This window comes from Mya arenaria, chromosome 13 (assembly GCF_026914265.1).
Source record: "Mya arenaria isolate MELC-2E11 chromosome 13, ASM2691426v1".
In the NCBI taxonomy this organism is placed as follows: Eukaryota; Metazoa; Mollusca; class Bivalvia; order Myida; family Myidae; genus Mya; species Mya arenaria.
The window spans coordinates 58,000,167-58,013,200 of record NC_069134.1 but is presented as its reverse complement, the minus strand read 5'-3'; the positions used below and the strand labels follow the sequence as shown (position 1 = coordinate 58,013,200).

Genomic DNA, 13,034 nt, shown 5'->3' with positions numbered 1-13,034 from the left:
ACATAAAATATTTATTTAAAAAAGAAATTCTGATTAATTTTTCCAATTTCTCTCGATGACATCCAGTTTAAAAGAAATAAGCCGCAGCGTATTGTCATATTTTTTTATTTAAAGTTAAGTCCAGGACTTCATCGATTACGGGATTTTTGATAAAACACAGCATTTATCTTACTTGGAGACGTGCTTTATTAAAGAACACGATGATAACACAAAAATAGCAAACAGCTTTGACAAGATATAAAGCGCATATCATTGATTTTCTGTAATGTGTAGCGATAATCAAAGCAGTAATGGCTGTTTCGAAAATGTTTTATCCTCCACCTACGTCACTTCCGGTAAGGGACGCAACTCCTCTGCACAAATAAGTCGATAAATTGAAAGGGTGTATATATCTTTGATTTATTGTCTGAACCGTTTACAACAAAAAAAAATCCGTAGAAAATATTTCATCGGTTTATTCCAGCATTAGTTTAAACTTTATTTATTTTACAGAGAGTTGTCTTAAATCTTGTACCTATTACCTCTTGAGCAGTAAACTTAAAAGTTTTTAACGATGACGTTAACAACGTCGTTAACTTTAACAAAGTTCAAAACAATCGGTCAATGTGTACCTTTATAAAAACAACAACAAGATAATTACTACATACTAGTAGCTTAATCAAAAATGGATAAAATTAGGGACGGATCCAATTGTTAACGTTTCATGGGGCAGTCATTAGAACATGGTTTAACCCTTTTCATGAAGTGTAAAAATAGAAATACTTTCTGGGGTAGTCCAAAATATATTTTCTACGTATATGAAATATAATGACTGCTCGCTCACTAGTGATAATGTAATATTTAGTTAAATAAATATTGAACTTGAACCTTACAGTATTTTGGTCACATGTAGATTGCTGACTACGATCCAGACGACGTCCCGGATGACAAGCGCGCCGAAGCAAAGAAGACCTTGTCTCAGTACGATTTTGAGAAGGTTAACAGAATCTCGGTCTTCACTGCAGTAGTCTATGCATGGGTATGTAGTTCCTTTTGTCACAATTTGACACATGCCTTCACCGCTGTGGTGTACGAATTATTTTATGTAGACCATGACGTCACACTATGACCTCAACATTCACTGCGGTAGTCAATGGAATGTTATGTAGTTCGTGTTATCATTATATGACGTCTATCTTACTTCAGTAGTCTATGAACGTGGATGTAGATCATGTTGTCACATTATGATGTCTGCCTTCACTGCTGTAGTCTATGAAAGCGTATTTAGATCATGTTGTCACATTATTGCGTCTGCCCTCACTGCTGTAGTCTATGAATGTAAATCATGCTGTCACATTAGGACGTCTGTCTTCACTGTTGTAGTCTGTGAATGGGTATGTAGATAATGTTGTCATATTATGACGTCTGCCTTCATTGCTGTAGTCTTTGAATGGGTATGTTGATCATGTTGTCACATAATGACGTCTGCCTTCACTGATGTAGTCTATGAATCTGTATGTAGATCATGTTGTCACATTGTGATGTCTGCCTTCACTGATGTAGTCTATGATTAGCGATGTAAATCATGTTGTCATATTATGACGTCTGCCTTCAGTGCTGTAGTCTATGAATGGGTATGTTGGTCATGTTGTAACATTATGACGTCTGCCTTCATTTATGTTGTCTATGAAAGTGTATTTAGATAATGTTGTCACATAATGATGTCTGCCTTCACTGATGTAGTCTTTGAATGGGTATGTTGATCATGTTGTCACATTATGACGTCTGCCTTCACTGATATAGTCTATGAATGGTGGGTATGTAGGTCATGTTGTCACATTATGACGTCTGCCTTCACTGATGTAGTCTTTGAATGGGTATGTAGATCATGTTGTCACATTATGACGTCTGCCTTCACTGGTGTAGTCTTTGAATGGGTATAAGGTCATGTTGTCACATTATGACGTCTGCCCTCACTGATATAGTCTATGAATGGGTATGTAGATCATGTTGTCACATTATGACGTCTGCCTTCACTGATGTAGTCTTTGAATGGATATGTAGATCATGTTGTCACATTATGACGTCTGCCTTCACTGATATAGTCTATGAATGGGTATGTAGATCATGTTGTCACATTTTGACGTCTGCCTTCGCTGATATTGTCTATAAATGAGTATGTAGGTCATGTTGTCACATTATGACGTCTGTCTTCACTGATGTAGTCTTTGAATGGGTATGTAGATCATGTTGTCGCATTATGACGTCAGCCTTCACTGATGTATTCTTTGGATGGGTATGTAAGTCATGTTGTCACATTATGACGTCTTCCCTCACTGATATAGTCTATGAATGGGTATGCAGATCATGTTGTCACATTATGACGTCTGCCTTCACTGATGTAGTCTTTGAATGGATATGTAGATCATGTTGTCACATTATGACGTTTGCCTTCACTGATATAGTCTATGAATGGGTATGTAGATCATGTTGTCACATTTTGACGTCTGCCTTCGCTGATATAGTCTTTGAAAGCGTATGTAGATCATGTTGTCACATTATTGCGTCTGCCCTCACTGCTGTAGTCTATGAATATAATTCATGTTGTCACATTAGGACGTCTGTCTTCACTGTTGTAGTCTATGAATGGGTATGTAGATAATGTTGTCATATTATGACGTCTGCCTTCATTGCTGTAGTCTTTGAATGGGTATGTTGATCATGTTGTTTCATAATGGCGTCTGCCTTCACTGATGTAGTCTATGAATCTGTATGTAGATCATGTTGTCACATTGTGATGTCTGCCTTCACTGATGTAGTCTATGATTGGCGATGTAAATCATGTTGTCATATCATCACGTCTGCCTTCGGTGCTGTAGTCTATGAATGGGTATGTAGGTCATGTTGTAACATTATGACGTCTGCCTTCATTTATAATATCTATAAAAGTGTATTTAGATAATGTTGTCACATAATGATGTCTGCCTTCACTGATGTAGTCTTTGAATGGGTATGTTGATCATGTTGTCACATTATGACGTCTGCCTTCACTGATATAGTCTATGAATGGTGGGTATGTAGGTCATGTTGTCACATTATGACGTCTGCCTTCACTGATGTAGTCTTTGAATGGGTATGTAGGTCATGTTGTCACATTATGACGTCTGCCCTCACTGATATAGTCTATGAATGGGTATGTAGATCATGTTGTCACATTATGACGTCTGCCTTCACTGATGTAGTCTTTGAATGGATATGAAGATCATGTTGTCACATTATGACGTCTGCCTTCACTGATATAGTCTATGAATGGGTATGTAGATCATGTTGTCACATTTTGACGTCTGCCGTTGCTGATATAGTCTATGAATGGGTATGTAGGTCATGTTGTCACATTTTGACTTCTGCCTTCGCTGATATAGTCTATGAATGGGTATGTAGGTCATGTTGTCACATTTTGACGTCTGCCTTCGCAAATATAGTCTATGAATGGGTATGTAGGTCATGCTGTCACATTTTGACGTCTGCCTTCGCTGATATAGTCTATGAATGGGTATGTAGGTCATGTTGTCACATTTTGACGTCTGCCTTCGCTGATATAGTCTATGAATGGGTATGTAGATCATGTTGTCACATTTTGACGTCTGCCTTCGCTGATATAGTCTATGAATGGGTATGTAGATCATGTTTTCACATTTTGACGTCTGCCTTCGCTGATATAGTCTATGAATGGGTATGTAGGTCATGTTGTCACATTTTGACGTCTGCCCTCACTGATATAGTCTATGAATGGGTATGTTGATCATGTTGTCACATTTTGACGTCTGCCTTCGCTGATATAGTCTATGAATGGGTATGTAGGTCATGTTGTCACATTTTGACGTCTGCCCTCACTGATATAGTCTATGAATGGGTATGTAGATCATGTTGTCACATTTTGACGTCTGCCTTCGCTGATATAGTCTATGAATGGGTATGTAGGTCATGTTGTCACATTTTGACGTCTGCCTTCGCTGATATAGTCTATGAATGGGTATGTAGGTCATGTTGTCACATTATGACGTTTGCCCTCACTGGTATAGTCTATGAATGGGTATGTAGGTCAAGTTGTCACATAATGACGTCTGCCTTCACTGATATAGTCTATGAATGGTGGGTATGTAGGTCATGTTGTCACATTATAACGTCTGCCTTCACTGATATAGTCTATGAATGGGTATGTAGGTCTTGTTGTCATATTATGACGTCTGCCTTCACTGATATAGTCTATGAATGGGTATGTAGATCATGTTGTCACATTATGACGTCTGCCTTCACTGATATAGTCTATGAATGGGTATGTAGGTCATGTTGTCACATTATGACGTCTGCCCTCACTGATATAGTCTATGAATGGGTATGTAGGTCATGTTGTCGCATTATGACGTCTGCCCTCACTGATATAGTCTATGAATGGGTTTGTAGGTCATGTTGTCACATTATGATGTCTGCCTTCACTGCTGTAGTCTATGAAAGCGTATGTAGGTCATGTTGTCACATTATTGCGTCAGCCCTCACTGCTGTAGTCTATGAATGTAAATCATGTTGTTACATTAGGACGTCTGTCTTCACTGTTGTAGTCTATGAATGGGTATGTAGATAATGTTGTCATATTATGACGTCTGCCTTCATTGCTGTAGTCTTTGAATGGGTATTTTGATCATGTTGTCACATAATGACGTCTGCCTTCATTGATGTAGTCTATGAATCTGTATGTAGATCATGTTGTCACATTGTGATGTCTGCCTTCACTGATGTAGTCTATGATTGGCGATGTAAATCATGTTGTCATATTATGACGTCTGCCTTCAGTGCTGTAGTCAATGAATGGGTATGTAGGTCATGTTGTAACATTATGACGTCTGCCTTCATTTATGTTGTCTATGAAAGTGTATTTAGATAATGTTGTCACATAATGATGTCTGCCTTCACTGATATAGTCTATGAATGGTGGGTATGTAGGTCATGTTGTCACATTATGACGTCTGCCTTCACTGATGTAGTCTTTGAATGAGTATGTAGATCATGTTGTCACTTTATGACCTCTGCCTTCACTGATGTAGTCTTTGAATGGGTATATGGTCATGTTGTCACATTATGACGTCTGCCCTCACTGATATAGTCTATGAATGGGTATGTAGATCATGTTGTCACATTATGACGTCTGCCTTCACTGATGTAGTCTTTGAATGGATATGTAGATCATGTTGTAACATTATGACGTCTGCCTTCATTTATGTTGTCTATGAAAGTGTATTTAGATAATGTTGTCACATAATGATGTCTGCCTTCACTGATGTAGTCTATGAATGGTGGGTAAGTAGATCATGTTGTCACATTATGACGTCTGCCTTCACTGATGTAGTCTTTGAATGGGTATAAGGTCATGTTGTCACATTATGACGTCTGCCCTCACTGATATAGGCTATGAATGGGTATGTAGATCATGTTGTCACATTATGACGTCTGCCTTCACTGATGTAGTCTTTGAATGGATATGTAGATCATGTTGTCACATTATGACGTCTGCCTTCACTGATATAGTCTATGAATGGATATGTAGATCATGTTGTCACATTTTGACGTCTGCCTTCGCTGATATAGTCTATGAATGGGTATGTAGGTCATGTTGTCACATTATGACGTCTGCCTTCACTGATGTAGTCTTTGAATTGGTATGTAGATCATGTTGTCACATTATGACGTCTGCCTTCACTGATGTAGTCTTTGAATGGGTATGTAGGTCATTCTGTCACATTATGACGTCTTCCCTCACTGATATAGTCTATGAATGGGTATGCAGATCATGTTGTCACATTATGACGTCTGCCTTCACTGATGTAGTCTTTGAATGGATATGTTGATCATGTTGTCACATTATGACGTTTGCCTTCACTGATATAGTCTATGAATGGGTATGTAGATCATGTTGTCACATTTTGACGTCTGCCTTCGCTGATATAGTCTATGAAAGCGTATGTAGATCATGTTGTCACATTATTGCGTCTGCCCTCACTGCTGTAGTCTATGAATGTAAATCATGTTGTCACATAAGGACGTCTGTCTTCACTGTTGTAGTCTATGAATGGGTATGTAGATAATGTTGTCATATTATGACGTCTGCTTTCATTGCTGTAGTCTTTGAATGGGTATGTTGATCATGTTGTCACATAATGACGTCTGCCTTCACTGATGTAGTCTATGAATCTGTATGTAGATCATGTTGTCACATTGTGATGTCTGCCTTCACTGATGTAGTCTATGATTGGCGATGTAAATCATGTTGTCATATCATGACGTCTGCCTTCAGTGCTGTAGTCTATGAATGGGTATGTAGGTCATGTTGTAACATTATGACGTCTGCCTTCATTTATATTGTCTATAAAAAAGTATTTAGATAATGTTGTCACATTATGACGTCTGCCCTCACTGATGTAGTCTTTGAATGGATATGTAGGTCATGTTGTCACATTATGACGTCTGCCTTCACTGATGTAGTCTTTGAATGGGTATATAGGTCATGTTGTCACATTATGATGTCTGCCTTCACTGATGTAGTCTATGAAAGCGTATGTAGGTCATGTTGTCACATTATTGCGTCTGCCCTCACTGCTGTAGTCTATGAATGTAAATCATGTTGTTACATTAGGACGTCTGTCTTCACTGTTGTAGTCTATGAATGGGTATGTAGATAATGTTGTCATATTATGACGTCTGCCTTCATTGCTGTAGTCTTTGAATGGGTATTTTGATTATGTTGACACATAATGACGTCTGCCTTTATTGATGTAGTCTATGAATCTGTATGTAGATCATGTTGTCACATTGTGATGTCTGCCTTCACTGATGTAGTCTTTGATTGGCGATGTAAATCATGTTGTCATATTATGACGTCTGCCTTCAGTGCTGTAGTCTATGAATGGGTATGTAGGTCATGTTGTAACATTATGACGTCTGCCTTCATTTATGTTGTCTATGAAAGTGTATTTAGATAATGTTGTCACATAATGATGTCTGCCTTCACTGATATAGTCTATGAATGGTGGGTATGTAGGTCATGTTGTCACATTATGACGTCTGCCTTCACTGATGTAGTCTTTGAATGGGTATGTAGATCATGTTGTCACATTATGACCTCTGCCTTCACTGATGTAGTCTTTGAATGGTATATGGTCATGTTGTCACATTATGACGTCTGCCCTCACTGATATAGTCTATGAATGGGTATGTAGATCATGTTGTCACATTATGACGTCTGCCTTCACTGATGTAGTCTTTGAATGGATATGTAGATCATGTTGTAACATTATGACGTCTGCCTTCATTTATGTTGTCTATGAAAGTGTATTTAGATAATGTTGTCACATAATGATGTCTGCCTTCACTGATATAGTCTATGAATGATGGGTAAGTAGGTCATGTTGTCACATTATGACGTCTGCCTTTACTGATGTAGTCTTTGAATGGGTATGTAGATCATGTTGTCACATTATGACGTCTGCCTTCACTGATGTAGTCTTTGAATGGGTATAAGGTCATGTTGTCACATTATGACGTCTGCCCTCACTGATATAGGCTATGAATGGGTATGTAGATCATGTTGTCACATTATGACGTCTGCCTTCACTGATGTAGTCTTTGAATGGATATGTAGATCATGTTGTCACATTATGACGTTTGCCTTCACTGATATAGTCTATGAATGGGTATGTAGATCATGTTGTCACATTTTGACGTCTGCCTTCGCTGATATAGTCTATGAATGGGTATGTTGATCATGTTGTCACATTATGACGTCTGCCTTCACTGATGTAGTCTTTGAATGGGTATGTAGATCATGTTGTCACATTATGACGTCTGCCTTCACTGATGTAGTCTTTGAATGGGTATGTAGGTCATGTTGTCACATTATGACGTCTTCCCTCACTGATATAGTCTATGAATGGGTATGCAGATCATGTTGTCACATTATGACGTCTGCCTTCACTGATGTAGTCTATGAATGGTGGGTATGTAGGTCATGTTGTCACATTTTGACGTCTGCCTTCGCTGATATAGTCTATGAATGGGTATGTAGATCATGTTGTCACATTATTGCGTCTGCCCTCACTGCTGTAGTCTATGAATGTAAATCATGTTGTCACATAAGGACGTCTGTCTTCACTGTTGTAGTCTATGAATGGGTATGTAGATAATGTTGTCATATTATGACGTCTGCTTTCATTGCTGTAGTCTTTGAAAGGGTATGTTGATCATGTTGTCACATAATGACGTCTGCCTTCACTGATGTAGTCTATGAATCTGTATGTAGATCATGTTGTCCCATTGTGATGTCTGCCTTCACTGATGTAGTCTATGATTGGCGATGTAAATCATGTTGTCATATCATGACGTCTGCCTTCAGTGCTGTAGTCTCTGAATGGGTATGTAGGTCATGTTGTAACATTATGACGTCTGCCTTCATTTATATTGTCTATAAAAAAGTATTTAGATAATGTTGTCACATAATGATGTCTGCCTTCACTGATGTAGTCTTTGAATGGGTATGTAGGTCATGTTGTCACATTATGACGTCTGCCTTCACTGATGTAGTCTTTGAATGGGTATGTAGGTCATGTTGCCACATTATGACGTCTGCCCTCACTGATATAGTCTATGAATGGGTATGTAGATCATGTTGTCACATTATGACGTCTGCCTTCACTGATGTAGTCTTTGAATGGATATGTAGATCATGTTGTCACATTATGACGTCTGCCTTCACTGATATAGTCTATGAATGGATATGTAGATCATGTTGTCACATTTTGACGTCTGCCTTCGCTGATATAGTCTATGAATGGGTATGTAGGTCATGTTGTCACATTTTGACGTCTGCCTTCGCTGATATAGTCTATAAATGGGTATGTAGGTGATGTTGTCACATTATTGCGTCTGCCCTCACTGCTGTAGTCTATGAAAGCGTATGTAGGTCATGTTGTCACATTATTGCGTCTGCCCTCACTGCTGTAGTCTATGAATGTAAATCATGTTGTCACATTAGGACGTCTGTCTTCACTGTTGTAGTCTATGAATGGGTATGTAGATAATGTTGTCATATTATGACGTCTGCCTTCATTGCTGTAGTCTTTGAATGGGTATGTTGATCATGTTGTCACATAATGACGTCTGCCTTCATTGATGTAGTCTATGAATCTGTATGTAGATCATGTTGTCACATTGTGATGTCTGCCTTCACTGATGTAGTCTTTGATTGGCGATGTAAATCATGTTGTCATATTATGACGTCTGCCTTCAGTGCTGTAGTCTATGAATGGGTATGTTGGTCATGTTGTAACATTATGACGTCTGCCTTCATTTATGTTGTCTATGAAAGTGTATTTAGATAATGTTGTCACATAATGATGTCTGCCTTCACTGATGTAGTCTTTGAATGGGTATGTTGATCATGTTGTCACATTATGTCGTCTGCCTTCACTGCAGTAGTCTATGAATGGTGGGTATGTAGGTCATGTTGTCACATAATGACGTCTGCCTTCACTGATATAGTCTATGAATAGGTATGTAGAGTATGATGTCACATTATGACGTCTGCCTTCACTGATGTAGTCTATGAATGGGTATGTAGGTCATGTTGTCACATTATGACGTCTGCCTTCACTGATATAGTCTATAAATGGGTATGTAGGTCATGTGTATCACATTATGACGTCTGCCTTCACTGATATAGTCTATGAATGGGTATGTAGGTCATGTTGTCACATTATGACGTCTGCCTTCACTGATATAGTCTATGAATGGGTATGTAGATCATGTGGTCACATTATGACGTGTGCCTTCACTGATATAGTCTATGAATGGGTATGTAGATCATGTTGTCACATTTTGACGTCTGCCTTCGCTGATATAGTCTATGAATGGGTATGTAGGTCATGTTGTCACATGATGACGTCTGCCCTCACTGATATAGTCTATGAATGGGTATGTAGGTCATGTTGTCACATAATGACGTCTGCCTTCACTGTTGTAGTCTATGAATAGGTATGTAGAGTATGTTGTCACATTATTACGTCTGCCTTCACTGATGTAGTCTATGAATAGGTATGTAGGTCATGTTGTTTCATAATGACGTCCGCATTCACTGATGTAGTCGATGCAAGTGTATATAGATCATGCTGTCATATAATGACGTCTGCCCTCACTGCTGTAGTCTATGAATGGGTATGTAGTTGTAAAGTGCAAGCCATTGCGCACAGGCATAATTTAACCATTGTAAGATCCAGTGTGTTTTCCGCGTGGTATATTACGTCACAAATGGTACTACAGTAGGCAACTTTGTTTTTTTTCTGTACACAAATAAAAAGATGTATTCGGTTTGAGCATTAAGGCTCATGTTGTGACACCAAAAATATTTTTTCGGAAAATGCATCTAAAACACATATATTATAACTGTTTTACTCTTTGATACCGAAATGCACATAACATACTAGTAGGTATAAAAAACCCCTGTTTTTAGTAGGGATAAACGAACGCTGTACCAGTCAAGATATTTTTTTTAGAAAACTGATAGCTTATTCACTCGCCCTTTAGGACTAATAATAAACTCCACTATTGAAATCATTGGTATCATCACGTAATTATGTCAATCAACCAATAAATCTACAGCTTTAGATTTAAACCCGTTATTAATGCTTCATTAATGGATTTGAAAGAAAATATTTGAGCATATATCAACATTTGTTACAGGGTTTCAGCCGTCAGTATCTTAGTTGTAACACTCTTAATGATTTGCCACACTTTATTTGTTAAAAACAAACACCGTTGATAGTGCGTTTTACAAACCATAAGTACCTTTAGGTCAAATGAGTAATAATAATGCATTAATATAAGAACATTCCTTTTGTGCATCCATATGTTTAAACTATATTGTCACCCTTAAACAATGTCTTGTGGCTTTGTGGAGAAAATTGCTTTTTTGAATTCAGGAAAGGAAATTAAAATACTATTTTTCTTTATTTAATTCAATGTCTTTCTTATTTGAAAATATATTGACAAAAAGCCACAAGACAACATTGATTGAATCGTTAGGAACATTTTCGCAAAGACAGGTATCAATATCGTTGACATACATTTCTGTTTAAATGCAATAATAGTTTTAACAAATATGTGATAAAATATTACATCGTGAAATTTGTTAACTCCTTACTGAACACAAACACGTACACACAATGTATATGGTCGTCGTGTTTTTTTTCAGTGTATAGTCAATGGTTAATTCCACATTTGTTATTACAGGCTGTGGTTGCTGCCGACTTCTAAAAGCCAGTACTAAAGGATATCGGAATGTGTTCAGGCTTTAGACTTCGTTTACATTTGTGAATTAGCTTTTGTTGCTTTATTCTGGATGCTTTTTTTCACCAAGGCAATATGTTTGACCATGCTTTGCACACGTACTAGATTGTGACCTGAAGCAGCCAATTGTATACAAAGTGAGTTATCCAGAGGTTAACTTTTTGGGTAGTTGACACATTAAAACCATTAATTTGATTGGTTAGTAGTTAATGTTGGATAAATATCGACCAATCAGATCACATTTAGGATAACTTTGACCAAACCAATTACTTCACTTTAATACGACTGGCTACTGAAGTTAAATAATTAAATATACCAAAATACGAATTTTACATGGCTGGAGACCATATATCTCGTAGTTTTGGTATTATTTAATTATGATGTTTTTTTCCATCATCTATGTAACACTTTCATAATCTATATAACCCTCATAATCTGAAAGCAATGACCTTTGAAGGTATATCACCATTTTACCAGGAATCAAACTTTAAAGATGCACTCTTACTCCCAAAAAGATTTACCACAATTAATACAATTGTTTAAATATACCAAAAAGGATGAATAAACGTCAAAATCAATGGTTCTTATGAATGATATCGAGTTCAATTTAAAAGAAAGGTGCAGAAAACACGGTAAATCTTTTAGCGCTCACCAATCATTTGATAGTTTTGCGTTTTCAGCTATAAAATACAGGTAAGGTAAGAAAGGCGACCGCAAGCCGGTTGAACTAGTAATGAATGTAGGAAAAGAAACAAGAAACACTGCGTTGATTGATAATTGGCATTCATTCAAAATGCCATAAAATCAAATCAAAATCAACAAGAATAGGTTGACAAGTGTTTCGTTATGTTTCCCGTAATACAATAATCTGGGTGGGTAAACCGCCCCCATTATGAGAGACAAAAATACAAAGTTGTAAATAACGTAATATTATGACAGTACATGTATAAACAGGGAAATAATACATTTTGATGAAACACAAGTAATAATGAATCAAATGATACAAAGTAAAATGTGCGGCACCCTAGACAGTCAAGGTCCATTTTTTAAGAGAAAAAGAGGTGAAGGAGTTGGAGATGGTGGTTAGTTGAATAAAATAATCCAAATTGTCGAACGCTTCTATTATGCCGAAGGAAACAAAGGAGATGGCTGAAGAGTCTGATTGGTTTACAGAGATCACATGAGAGGTCAAGTGACCTGATAAGCCCGCGTGCCTTAACAAATCTCCTGATTGGGTGATCGCGGTCAGCTGACTGATAAAGACACTGCTAATGAAATATTCGTTGCACAATGACATAAAGAATTTTATGTGTGCATTTAAATACTATTTATATATTCTACACTTATAAGGTTGTAAAGGCGACAGCAAGCCGATTGAACTAGTAATGTATGTAGGCAAAGAAACAAAAAAAAACACTGCGTTGATTGATAATGGGCATTTATTCAAAATACCATAAAATAAAATCAAAATCAACAATAATAGGTTGACAAGTGTTACTTATTATTATTATTATTATTATTATTATTATTATTATTATTATTATTATTATTATTATTATTATTATTATTATTGACGTTTCAAATTGAGTTTCCATTCGTACACGTTGATATTTGTGATTGTGAGAGTAAAGACAATAAAACGAGTCAAGAATTTGTAGTGTTAT

The 13,034-nt window shown here is 37.1% G+C and overlaps 1 protein-coding gene across 1 annotated transcript in view; it reads left to right on the top strand.

Annotated features, from left to right (window-relative positions):
- Nucleotides 1–11,948, top strand: part of LOC128214857 (dynein heavy chain, cytoplasmic-like) — a 15,735-nt gene extending 3,787 nt beyond the window's left edge. Inside the window, exons 4-5 of the mRNA XM_052921540.1 lie at nucleotides 893–1,018; nucleotides 11,314–11,948. Of these exons, the coding sequence (XP_052777500.1) occupies nucleotides 893–1,018; nucleotides 11,314–11,337 (150 nt within the window). The 3' untranslated portion in view covers nucleotides 11,338–11,948. The remainder of the gene's footprint in view (nucleotides 1–892; nucleotides 1,019–11,313) is intronic.
- The last annotated feature ends 1,086 nt before the right edge of the window (nucleotides 11,949–13,034 follow it).